The sequence below is a fragment of the Gymnoscopelus braueri genome (genome assembly GCF_963280865.1).
Source record: "Gymnoscopelus braueri genome assembly, chromosome: 1".
Classification (NCBI taxonomy): Eukaryota; Metazoa; Chordata; class Actinopteri; order Myctophiformes; family Myctophidae; genus Gymnoscopelus; species Gymnoscopelus braueri.
The window spans coordinates 577,526-590,610 of record NC_137603.1 but is presented as its reverse complement, the minus strand read 5'-3'; the positions used below and the strand labels follow the sequence as shown (position 1 = coordinate 590,610).

The 13,085-nt window shown below is 41.9% G+C and overlaps 1 protein-coding gene across 1 annotated transcript in view; it reads right to left on the bottom strand.

Moving 5' to 3' along the window:
- Positions 1–13,085, bottom strand: part of LOC308084352 (NACHT, LRR and PYD domains-containing protein 3-like) — a 65,663-nt gene that overhangs the window by 49,255 nt on the left and 3,323 nt on the right. The window contains exon 2 of the mRNA XM_080426966.1: positions 8,815–8,898. Coding sequence (XP_080283092.1) covers positions 8,815–8,879 — 65 coding nt within the window. The 5' untranslated portion in view covers positions 8,880–8,898. The remainder of the gene's footprint in view (positions 1–8,814; positions 8,899–13,085) is intronic.

Below are 13,085 nucleotides of genomic sequence, written 5' to 3'. Positions count from 1 at the left end.
TTTTGACACCTACCGAAAAATGTATTTTCTGTTTATTAAAGAGCTGGAGAGACATGGAGACTCCTGTTACTGAACAAACACTCTATAGCAATGATTACTATCAGAATAGAGTGCTTTAACCTTTTAACAAAATACTTTTTGTTTTAACCCAAAAATATCACTTACCCTACCTTTAAGTACTAGTTATGTAATAAACACTGAACCAGTAAAATGATGCTTAAACTAGAAAAAGTGCTCCTCGGAGCTAAAATATGCCAAAGTGAAAAGGGTGCCATTTCTTCCTAGACCTTGCACGGCAATCGGACACTGCATTCATGATTTGAGACATTTTGTTCAAACAATGTGTTTTGCTAAATTTGACCTGCTGGTGGCGCTAAAACAGGCCAATGTAAAAGGGTGGCATTTGCTCCTCAACATAGTGGGAATGTGCGTGCAAAGTTTGAGCGCAATTGGACGCTGCGTTCATGATTTGCGGCATTTTGTTCAAAACAAGCCACTACTGCAGACTTTAGATGTCAATCTGCGCCAATCAGGATGAAATATGAAAAATCAAAGACAACCGTCTTGATCACATGACTAGAGATCATGTGTACCGATTTGCGTGGAATTTGGATAAAATCGTTTTTTTACATAAGTCGGTCTCTTGGTGGTGCTATAAAAGGCAGATGTGAAAAATGCAGGCTATGTGTTTTTCCCAGGGAGTGCACATACAAAGTTTTACACAGATCGTGCAGTTATAGGCACAAATACGAATCAGTCTGTTATAGCGCCACCATGAGGCTGATTTTAAAAAAATCAAGTGGCATTTCTTCCTCGGCCTAGTGGGAATGTACGTGCAAAATGTCACAGGCATTTTGTTGAAAATGGAGCAGCCCTGCAAACTTTGCAAGCCATTTTTAGCCAATCAAGACAAAATCTGAAAGACTCGTTTGGTTTAATGACTATATAGATACTGTGTACCGATTTGCGTGATGTTTGAACAAAATCTATAAGAGTACTGTCAAAAAATGTGTTTTGCAAAAAGCGGCCTCCTGGTGGCGCTATAACAAGTCCATGTGAAAAATGTGGGGCAGAGGTTCTGAATTGGCATCCAGGGAGTGTGTGTGCACAGTTTCGCTGCGATCAAGCCAACGGTGCCGGAGATTAGCTGGTCACAGACGGACGGACACACACACGGACAGACGGACACACACACACACCAGAGATGGGGACTCGAGTCGGGGACTCGTACTCGAGTCGCACTCGAGTCGCCACAAATGAGACTCTAGACTCGACTTGGACTCGCCCCTCAAAGACTTGAGACTTGACTCGGACTCGAGCTCAAAGACTCTTCTTTATTTTATGTTTTTTTTTTGGACAAATAAATGAATGAAATGCCCAAAAAACTTCCACTCCCCTGTCCCCTCCCGCAAAGAAACCTCCGCTCCAGTGCGCGCTGCGCAGAGCTGGCTCCCAACCGGCTTCAGTCAAGCTGCTTCGTGCTGTTCATTAACGTAAACATGGAGAGGCGAGCACAACAGCTGCTATGTGTGTGGCCGCCGCGGCCTTTCATCATAAAGTTTAAATATAAAAACTTCGAAAGTAAACAAATATTTTTAGCTCAGAATCAGCTATATAACCTCAGTTATCTTGGCATATGCTTACATTTTTTATAAGATGGTCGGATCATCTGTGACAGCACGTTTAGGGAACATTAGATGTTCATTTTGCGTCGCTGTCTCGTTAAACCCAGCTGGGTGAATATTCAACACTTCACCACGGTAAACGCTACGCTCATGTAGCCTAATGATCACTACATTAAAGCTGTGGTTCTCAAACCTTTTCAGGCCGTGACCACTCAAAATAATTATATTTGAACTGGGGATCCACATTCAGTTTGACTCGGTTCCGCAGATAAATATTGTGAAAATAGCAGATCTACAAGCTTGCGAGGCATTGAGCTCCGTTGTGGTCCCGACCCACAGGTTGAGAACCACTGACTACAAGCAAGTTACATGTCTATGTTGTCGACCACGTAATGTAATGTTACAGACCTTACAGGCTTATTTGGTTTCCAAATGCTTAGTGTTGTATACTCCGTCGCTCCTCATTGTTTATGTGCCCAAAAGATCAGATCTGTAAGCTGTCGACACGCCATGACGCAGTGCGTTGATAGCTTATGTTTGTATGTATGTTATTTTGGGTAGGTAGGCGACGGCACATTACGCACGGTAGCAATGTATCTGGGTTTGAGAGGCTATGATTGATGTAAACTTACAGTAGCCTACTAGATTATAGCTGGCAGTTGTCACACTATTGTAGCTCTGTTAGGGATTATTGCACAAAGGTGGATGATGAAAAAGTTGCACTTTGCGAACGGGGACAATAGCCTACTTGGACATAACTGCGTCACTTCAGAGGAAACTAAATGGAGCTACTTCAGAGATGTTTACACCCCGGGAATCCATTAGAATGGTGGAAATGGAACGTAAACGATAACAGCCAACGTGAGTACATATCTTTCCTGAAACTGTCCGATTTATAGCCATATGCATTGCTACTGTATGTGACTGTGTACCACCGCTCGGTCTGTGTTGTAGGAGCACTCTCTTTACGCTCAAGAGACATCACAGCAGTGTGCACTAGATGTAGGCTATACCCAAACACGCAGTAGCCTTGGTCGGCTGTGTGTGAGCCTGTGCCTTCCGCAGTTGAGCTGCGCTATAAGACGCAAAGGAGCCTAAATGAATGTTTTTTAAGAGACTCGAGACTCGACTCTGACTCATGGCTGCAAGACTCGAGACTTGACTCGGACTCGAGCTCAGAGACTCGTGGACATCTCTGACACACACGGACGGACGGACACACACACACACACACGCACGCGCTCGCGCGGACGGATGGACAGGGTGCAAAACATACTCTCTCGCCATGCCTTTCGGCCTGGCGGAGAAAATAAGTCATTAAAGGTTACTTTGCCTGGGGTCTGGTTCATCAATTATACGTAGCCTGCGAGTTAGTTCAGGCAGTATATACTCGAGAGGTTACACACTGCGGTTATGCAGGCGCATACGGAGCTCACTACAATACTATTACACAGACCATACGTCATAGCTGACGTGACATCAGCTGACCAATCAGCGGGTTATTTAAGCTCACCTCAAGTCTCTGTTCATTCTCTTTTGATTGATTGAAATTTTTATTAGGCAAAAGAATGTAAAACAACACAGTTACATTTATAATGCTTTTGTCTAAAAGGTCCGGCCAAAAAAGTCCTTGCGGACTTGTTTCCGTTGGGGTCCTTGAATTAATTTCATAGACATATATAGTAGCAACCAAACAGTTCAAAAATCAACATGAAAATACAGATAATACAGAAAAAATACCACTATGTACCAAAAAAAAGCATGAAAAAATAAAACATAATATATGTACAAAAAGGGAGGGGGGAAGCATGGAAAAATTAAAATTATATACAAAAAAAAGCATGAGGAAATACAAAATATGTACAAAAAAGAGGAGGGGGGGGTCGTCTGTCTACAGGGAAACTGGTACTAGCTCCTCTTTCGGCCTCCAGAAAGATGGGTTTTTAGGGCTGTTTTGAATGAGCCCAGCAAACTGCATTTTTTGAGGGATGGGGTTAGACTATTCCATTCCTTGGTGGCTGTGCTATAGAAGGAGAATTTGCCCATGTTTGTTTTATGGGTGGGTGGTACCAGATTGTTGTTTACGCTCCCTCTAGTTTCGTGGCTGTGGGTGTCACTAACTTTTTCGAGGTATTTATACAGATATGCGGGTATAGGGGGCATTTCGGGCAAATCTGCATTTACAATTTTGAAGACCAGTCCCATTTTTAGTTGTTTAACCCTGTCTTCTCTGCTGTCATTGTCCCCTGGTCTGTTGGTATGCAACTGTTTTTCACACAGGCCACTGTGTGTTCTAGCTTGTTGTCATGTGGCGTTTTCGGTTCGGTTGTTTGCTGGTTGTTTGGTTGTTCGGTTGTTTGCTGGTTGTTTGCTGGTTGTTTGGTTGTCCGGTTGGTTGTTCGGTTGTTTGCTGGTGATACTTCTAGACACTGCTTAAAATCATGCTCCCCAGCTCACTGCTGTTGTTGCTGGTGCTACTGCTACACAATGCTTAAAGTACATTATTCTGCTTCAACAAAGCTAAGTTGCTGTTGCTGCTAAATGTTGTTGTTGATGTTCAGCTGTGGGCTGCTGGTTCTTATGTGGTATTCGTTCGATCTCTAAAGGCATAGCTACTTTAAATTGCAGTGAATTGTTTCTGGCTAAACGCTTTGCAATTCAGTCAATAACAACGGTGTGTGTCCCTCCGGGCTATGGTATTTCATCTACGTTGCCATGTCTGATTATTATAAGCATCGCTGGGCTTTATTTATTTTTTCTTCTGTAAAGTCGCTTGTTATTTGTGGTTTTGGCTTATTTCTGGGGTATAGTTGCTTAGGATTGCTTCCTAAGGTGGTTCTGTCATGGTCCCCCGGATTTGTTTCAAAATCTTTCAAATACCACTTGTATCTCAGGATTTGAAAGTAGCAGATCATTTACATTTCATACATGTCATGCTGATTTCTCTCAACATCTGGCAACTTAGCATTCCAGCAGGATGAGATCATATGTTTAGCTGACAGAGAGAGAGGGGTTCAAGGAATATCAGCTGTTTTATCGTGAAGCTTAAGTAAGGTTGCTTCTCGCTGCGCTGCCACCGTTTACTACCAGAAGCTTTAATTGAAAATAAATGTATCAATCTATATAATGTTCTGGTATGGCTTCTGGGCGGAATGGATTAAATGATTAATTCTATGGTATAAAGCGGCGAGCTTCGCTTCCGCATTCCGCAATACACGCTGTCGTGTCTGACGATGACGTCACTGTTTTTTTTGGTGCAGTCTGGGAAATGTAGTCTGCTTAAATCCTCCGGCGTAAGCAGGCGCTGTAACAGCTAAAGTTTTCTTGTTGTCACTTTAGTGATACAGGAGTAGGCAGATTTCACTTGAGTAAAAGCAGCATTTATAGCAAGTGTCTCCGTTTAGGAATTAAAAAGTAAGTCTCAGTTGGTCTGGTTCATGATTTCAAACAATATTCAATCAATGGATGTTTTTAAATATACTGTAAAGAAACTATAATGGCTCTTGGTGCTCTTAAAATGTTTATGATTAAAGTAGTCTATAGTTGTGCAGATTGGTCATCATATTGTGTTAATCTTTTAATGTTGCAGCAGTATGAGTAGGGTTGATTTTATCTTCATGTGCTGATGGTGGCTACAGCTATTTTACTTTGATGAAGCTACGTTCTCCGGTATCTAACTAGCAGAGTAGGCTAAATGGCTTGGATGTTGTCAAATAATTGTGGCCAGTTAATTGCGTTAAGATGTTGTGGAGGTAGGCTGTTAAATATAATAATGAAGTCATTATCTGTAATCATGTAAATTATAGTAGGTTTATATTGTGTTGGCTCGCAATGCTGGTTAGATGTACTTGTTGCATTCTACGTTGCCTATGCTCTTGTATTGCAAAGCTAATTAAGCTAAACTTGCTTTAAAAGTCAGGATTAGTTAAAGGTGATTTACGTGCTGAATACACCTTGGTAAAAGGTTGGTAGGTTGCTGGGGTTTCTTAAGTAATCTTGAAACGCTCTGAAGGAAAGCAAAGGCTCTTCTTTTATCTTTTAGCAGCCATCTAAATGGCCATTGTGATTTTGGAATGGTTATAACTGCTAATTGCGAATGCAGCCAGTCCAGCAGAGGGCATTCATGCTCTCAGGGCCCAAGGAGGGGATGAATTCATGAGGGCACTCATGTCTTATCTCGGGATCAACATATGTTCCAGATCCCCGGATGTAATGCTTACTATGAAAAAGCCGGTTGACAATTGATGTCATGTTATGTGCGTCAAGCTTTCAGGAGTAAATTAATGCAACAGGATAAATGGTGGGGCTCTTTAGTAGAGTCAAGATATATCAGTCATTTGTCAAATGTTGGCTGGGAATGTAAAGTCTCTGGGTTAAATGGGTCGGCATTAACGGATCATTACATTGTATTGGGAAAGGAGCCGTCATCGTGGCGATAGACTGTTATAGCAGTCTGATTGTATCAATTTAACAGCTGTCATCTCCGTCCAGATAATGTGGCCGCTGGCCATGTTAAAATTGATTAGTTTGTTTAGTAACCAAGTATCATGGTTGATGGGCATTTCAACAGTCTTGGAATCCAAACTTAGTACCGTTACTGTTGCTATGAAGTTATCGAAGAATGTTATGGTCATTAATTAAATCTGCTCAGGAGGCAAACATTTAAGTTAATCTTCTCTTATGTTCTTCAAAGGTATAGCTTATCATTCTTGGTATTATGTTGGCTTGGTTCTCCTTGCAGTCTCGTAAGCAAGGTTGCAATTTTACAAGCAATGTAATGTTAAAGGAGTACTGGATTCAGATTAAATAATGTAAAGCCAAGTCGATAACCACTGCTTCATCCATGTGGAGTCTAATCTGAGAGTATATCAAGAGCTAGACATGCATCCATCATTTGATGTTGCATTTCTATTGAGGGACATTTTATGAATTTATCTTAAGTCTTTTCTCAGAAGCTGCTTCAATATTATTCTGTTAATTAGGAAGTCAATCCGTGGTTAGATAGGGCAGTCATAGATGTTAGCTGCTAACACTCAGTTCTTAGTCTGTTCTCACACAAGCTCTATTCTGTTCATCTGTGGCATTGTTCATCAGGTTGTCCCGTCTTCCGTCTAAGCTTAATTCAGCAGATCAAATCTCAACTCATATTTCAGTTGGTGCACAGATGGTCATCTGTCCTGATTTTAAAAAATGGTCATTAGTGCTATGATAGTTATATGTGCCAAAATGGGGAAAGTTGTTGGCTCAGGATGTTACGAATACAAGTGTGTAATCGCTAAATGTAAATGGTAGTTCTGTTATTACCATGCATATCTGGTGGTCGCTGGGTGAAGTTAAGGTGTAGTTAAACTCAAGTCATGTTAAGTTTAAAATGTTCCTTTAGTTGGCACTAGAGGAGTTCAGCGGTGCTCAAACTCAGAGTTCTCGTTAAGATGGTTCAGGTATTCTTCAGTTGGCACTGGAGGAATGGTAAATGGCAGAAACGCCACTCAGCGTTCTCATTGGTTACATTCACACAGGGCTCATGTGGGCTATGTTAGCTGGCGTTCAATTTCATTTGCGATGCCTGGACCTTCATCATGCATTCTTCTGAGTCATCCTTCCGTTCGCCTGCTGCTCAACGGGCTCAAAAAAGAGCAACCTCAAGGGAAGATAAAAGATTGCCTCTTACGATTAAGTTTGTGCACCAGTTGGTGGGAAAACTCAACGCTTTTTATGGTTTCTTAAGTTGACCCCAGCACCACCAGTGGGCTCTGCTATTGGTTCTGTTCCCCATGGGGGGGTGGTATGTTATGGTATATCTATCTCCCTGCTCTTAATGGTTAATGATGGCTGTATGATTGTGTTGAGCAGGGAGAAAATTATGTTGCAGCCTGAACGCCAAGATAAATTATTATATCCACACTTGTATTCACATTCATAATAAATATTGGTTCAAATTATTTGTGAGTTATCTGACTGAACTGAATGTTTAAGAACTATTTCTAAACCAGTCACTCTTCTAGTTCTCTGTCTACTGGCTCATATATTTAGTCATAAGCTTCACAAAATGTTCTTTATATTTTGACTAAATAGTTAAAAAAAAGTTTTACTGGAACAAATACAAGTAATGGAGCTGTTAACATATAAAACCAGGACATCTTAGTAAGAGTAGCACTCTGTGGTGTAAATGGGAGAGCCATGTGGAAAGTGTGTGTGTGTGTGTGTGTGTGTGTGTGTGTGTGTGTGTGTGTGTGTGTGTGTGTGTGTGTGTGTGTGTGTGTGTTTGTGTGTGTGTGTGTGCGTGTGCGTGTGCGTGTGCGTGCGTGTGCGTGTGCGTGTGTGTGTGTGTGTTTGTGTGCGCGCGTGTGCGTGTGTGCATGCGTGTGGGTGTAATTGTGCGCGTGCGTTTGGGGGGAGGCATAATATAATAAGTTATGATGAAATAGCACCTCATCTTAACTAAAAGCACAGTATAGAATGCTATTGGAAATACAATAGGAAGAGTCAACAACCAAATAGGGAGCATTTTAATGTTTGACTCTGTTTTGTTTTATTATTATCAGGTACTTGACCAATGATTTATTTAATGACCTGTTACTCTGTCGTTCTAGTTGGACAAGGCTAATGAACTGGCCTCGTGTGGTCAGACTATGTCACTGCGTGGATAAGAGTCTGGTGCTTCTATAAGGACGTTTTTTCCCAAGGGGGCGGGATCAAAACAATGGCTCTGGACACAATTGGTTAGACCTACAACCAACTACCAATTACAGTCTCCCATATTTGAATACTGGGCCCTGATTGGTCACCCCAGACGGGGCCAGACCCAAATCGCAGAGGGAAATTTAATTGTTTGCACTGACAGATTTATCTGGTCCCAGGCTAACTATTAATGTTGTATTTGGTGTTGTTGCTGAAGTCAACCTGACTGCCTCACTGTGGTGTCCACATTAAATGACTGCCTCACTGTGGTGTCCACATTAAAAAAGTAAAGTAAATAAACAGAGTAAAACAGTAACACTGCAATCAACACTCTGGTTTGTAAATGGAACAGAGTAGGATCCTCTCACACTGTGTTCTACAGGAAAGTCCTTTAATATTGATGGAATCACCTTCCACCAGTACACTTCCAGTAGAAGCAGTGATCTTACTTTAGTATTTATAGAATCATCACCAGTAGACTAACTTCCAGTAGAAGCAGTGATCTTACCTTGAGTCTGGTGGTTTGTCTTCATTGCTGGTTCCCTCCTCCACTCTGTCCCCAGAGACACTCATCTTCTGGACTTTAACACATCTATGATGCACAGAGAGAACACAAAGAAGGGTATTAGAAATACCAAATACCAAATTTGTTGTCCAGGGTGTTTTAGAGAAGAGAGAAGAGTCTAGGACGTGTGGAGCGCTGTCCAGGGTGTTTTAGAGAAGAGAGAAGAGTCTAGGACGTGTGGAGCGTTGTCCAGGGTGTTTTAGAGAAGAGAGAAGAGACGTGTGGAGCGTTGTCCAGGGTGTTTTAGAGAAGAGAGAAGAGTCTAGGACGTGTGGAGCGTTGTCCAGGGTGTTTTAGAGAAGAGAGAAGAGTCTAGGACGTGTGGAGCGTTGTCCAGGGTGTTTTAGAGAAGAGAGAAGAGTCTAGGACGTGTGGAGCGTTGTCCAGGGTGTTTTAGAGAAGAGAGAAGAGACGTGTGGAGCGTTGTCCAGGGTGTTTTAGAGAAGAGAGAAGAGTCTAGGACGTGTGGAGCGTTGTCCAGGGTGTTTTAGAGAAGAGAGAAGAGTCTAGGACATGTGGAGCGTTGTCCAGGGTGTTTTAGAGAAGAGAGAAGAGTCTAGGACGTGTGGAGCGTTGTCCAGGGTGTTTTAGAGAAGAGAGAAGAGTCTAGGACATGTGGAGCGTTGTCCAGGGTGTTTTAGAGAAGAGAGAAGAGACGTGTGGAGCGTTGTCCAGAGTGTTTTAGAGAAGAGAGAAGAGTCTAGGACGTGTGGAGCGTTGTCCAGGGTGTTTTAGAGAAGAGAGAAGAGTCTAGGACATGTGGAGCGTTGTCCAGGGTGTTTTAGAGAAGAGAGAAGAGTCTAGGACGTGTGGAGCGTTGTCCAGGGTGTTTTAGAGAAGAGAGAAGAGTCTAGGACGTGTGGAGCGTTGTCCAGGGTGTTTTAGAGGAGAGAGAAGAGTCTAGGACGTGTGGAGAAGACACCCACACCCCCACCCCCATATCCCCGACAGCCACATCCCCATTTTCCCGTCCCCTTCCTACCTGAAAGCCCCCCTATACCCATCCGTCATACCCACTTCCGGTTCGCTCTTTTACTCTTATCCCAAATAAACTCCAACCATTATACACAAGCAGGCCTTAATCTGTACAGTGTCTGTCTCCGAAATGCGAGCCAGGCTACTAGAAGTGAGGGCCGCTAGCGGCCTGAACTTTTAGTGTTTTGAAAATAGCCGATCTACAAGCTCAAAATGCATGGGCAGTAATCGGACAAGTTGTGAGCTTGTAGATCGTCTTTTTGAGTGGGTGTTACCCCACTCTAACATCTCGATTCAATGGTATTCGGCTTTAGCCCCGCCCCCTATTTATATGAGAGGGAGTGAACGCCCACAATTCAACGTCACAGGCCCATTTCTTCGAGAGGCAGGGAGACAGGCGGTCGCATGCTTCTAGCAGAGAGGCGAACGGCCTTTTCCTGAGCAGTTTTTGCCAAGGGGGCGGGGGGGAGAGCCTGGCGATGCCGTCAGAGCACAGAAGTCTTAGTCAAGGCACAGACGGCTGTAGAGGAATATCTTGTGGAGTTTCAATGTTACTATGTATCCCAGAAATATATAGCTTATAAAGAGTTATTATTAAGAGTAATTTGTAAGGAAATGTAAATATGGCAACTCATCTAGATGCTAGATCGAGCTTAGAAAGCAAACATCGGGTAATGTCCAGGCCCCTCAGATTACTTTTCAATAATACAACTAAATAGAAAAACAACATTTCTGGGTCTATTTTTGTAATAGAGAGGAATGGTCACATATTCCCACCTATAAACATGTTGTTGACCAATGCTGACAGCTGGTCAGCAGGTGCTTTCATGAATAGACAATATTTTGGACCAATCAAATAAATAAATATATGCAGTAGACCACATTTCCCAACCCCACCTCAGGGGCTGCCGGACTAATAGGCCAGTCAGTCACAGGCCTATATTGTTGATATATTCACTCATATTATATGAGGGAATATAGTTGGTGTATAGGCCAGTAGCAGTGCTGTCGAGCCTATAATGCTGGAGGAGGAGCGATGGGGCAAGATGTCCACTTCAGTGCTGTAGTATGCAGGCCATTCTGTTGTAGATATGGTCTCCTCCCTCTATTCAGTTATTCTACTTTGATACTAATGGGAACAATAGACATAGCCCCCTACCTTTATTAACGTGATAACCCTTGTTATTGCCCACTTAATTAGTATTCACAATAGAAACTGCACATACGCCACAGTTCTGCTACTGCTTTTACAATTGAAAAGCCTAATCAGCATTTATTTACCCAGACATGGGATGCATAGCAAGTGTTACCCAACACTTGCTATCTATGCATACCATACCTATCTATGTATTATAAACATAATTGTAATGTATTATAATATGCTTATAACACTGTGTATAATTACAGTTATAAGAACTCATAAATATTCATAATGCTTTATAACAATGATCATAACACATTATAAAGCATTCTATAATGCAGGACAGCACTACGTAAGCTACGAAAAGCCTTTCGGCCTTTCTACATTAATTTGTTACGTGTGGTTTCCCGAAGCTAGTTAGGCAGACACGTAACGCCGTGCTCTTTGAGAACCTACAACAGTGGTGTTTCCCAAAGAAAGTTAGATGGCATGTAACGCACAACCAGCTGCTACTAATGAGGGTAGAGCGTAGGTTTGGCCGGGTCCCAGCTGTGTAGGAGGCTCTTACGCAGCTGGCATAGGCTACGCACGACCTGAAATTGCTTTAGGACAACCCGGCTCTTACGTGCCTGCTAAGGTACTGCGCAGCCTGTGTGGAGAGAGTCTCTTACGTGCGATGTTTGGGAAACGGCGCGTAGACCCTTCGTAAGGACCGCACGTAAGTCCCTACGCAGCATCTCTTTGGGAAACGCGGCCAATGAGTGTTCATATGGCTGTGTATGGAAGACAAGCAATAATATCCTGCTGTATTGTAACCCTATCAATCACTGGAAAAAACAATCCAACGTTCATCTAGAGTACTGCTGATGATTGTAGAGTGGGCAATTAGACTGGAGCAAGCTCAGATACATTATAAGTTGTAGTTGTAACTATTACAAACTATTCACATCCATCACAAAGGTTTTTGCTAGGCAAAAATACACCCTTTGCCATGCACTTATTGTCATGCACATCTACACAGCTCACATCTACACAGCTCACATCTACACAGCTCACATCTACACCTTTTGTCATTCATATGTATTGATGTTATAACATATGTATTGATGTTATAACATATGTATTGATGTTATAACATATGTATTGATGTTATAACAAATGAAATGTAATGTTTCCATATTGGTCAAGGTGTGCTGTCACAATGTTTCCACATTACATCTGCATGTTTTTATAGTGTGTGCGTGTCTGCGCGTTTCGCGCACGTGCACGAAAATGCATGTGCATGTGACTGCACATGCACGTACGCTCCCCCGCTTCTAAAAGTAGCACTACAACACTGAACACACCCACTACAACACTGAACACACCCACTACAACACTGAACACACCCACTACAACACTGAACACACCCACTACAACACTGAACACTCCCACTACAACACTGAACACACCCACTACAACACTGAACACTCCCACTACAACACTGAACACACCCACTCTCACATTGGATGTTATCCAATTAATTCTTGTTTCAAACAAAGTATAAAATAGGGTTAAAGTGGTTAAATTGTTCCTCGTTTTTCTGGTGAACACCTGGAACTCCCTCAAGGACCCCTGGGGGTCCCCAAAACCACTGCTCTAAAGATATGATAAAACATAACATAACGTAATATAAATCCTATATATTTTACATTTGTAGAATTGAGAAAACATAAGAAACTGTTAATTTGCACAAACAAATCAAATGTGCCTAAGAGTGCTCTTTAGTTAAGAACAGAATAAGAGTGCTCTTTAGTTAAGAACAGAATAAGAATGCTCTTTTCATTTGAGAGCTGATATGTTTGTCCAAAATAATTGTTTATTTTGTTTTCTTCAATTCTACAGTTGTATAGTATAGGATTTAAATTACTATAATATTTGTATCATTTATAATATGATTTATATTAGCTAGGTATACTATTAGTTTCTTGTTTTAGAAGAGAATATTAGTAGTGTTCTTGCCTACCTATGTTGAATGTACTTACTGTAAGCCTCTTTGGCTAAAAGTGTCTGCTAAATGACCGTAATGTAATGTAATGTAATGTAATGATTTGTTTTT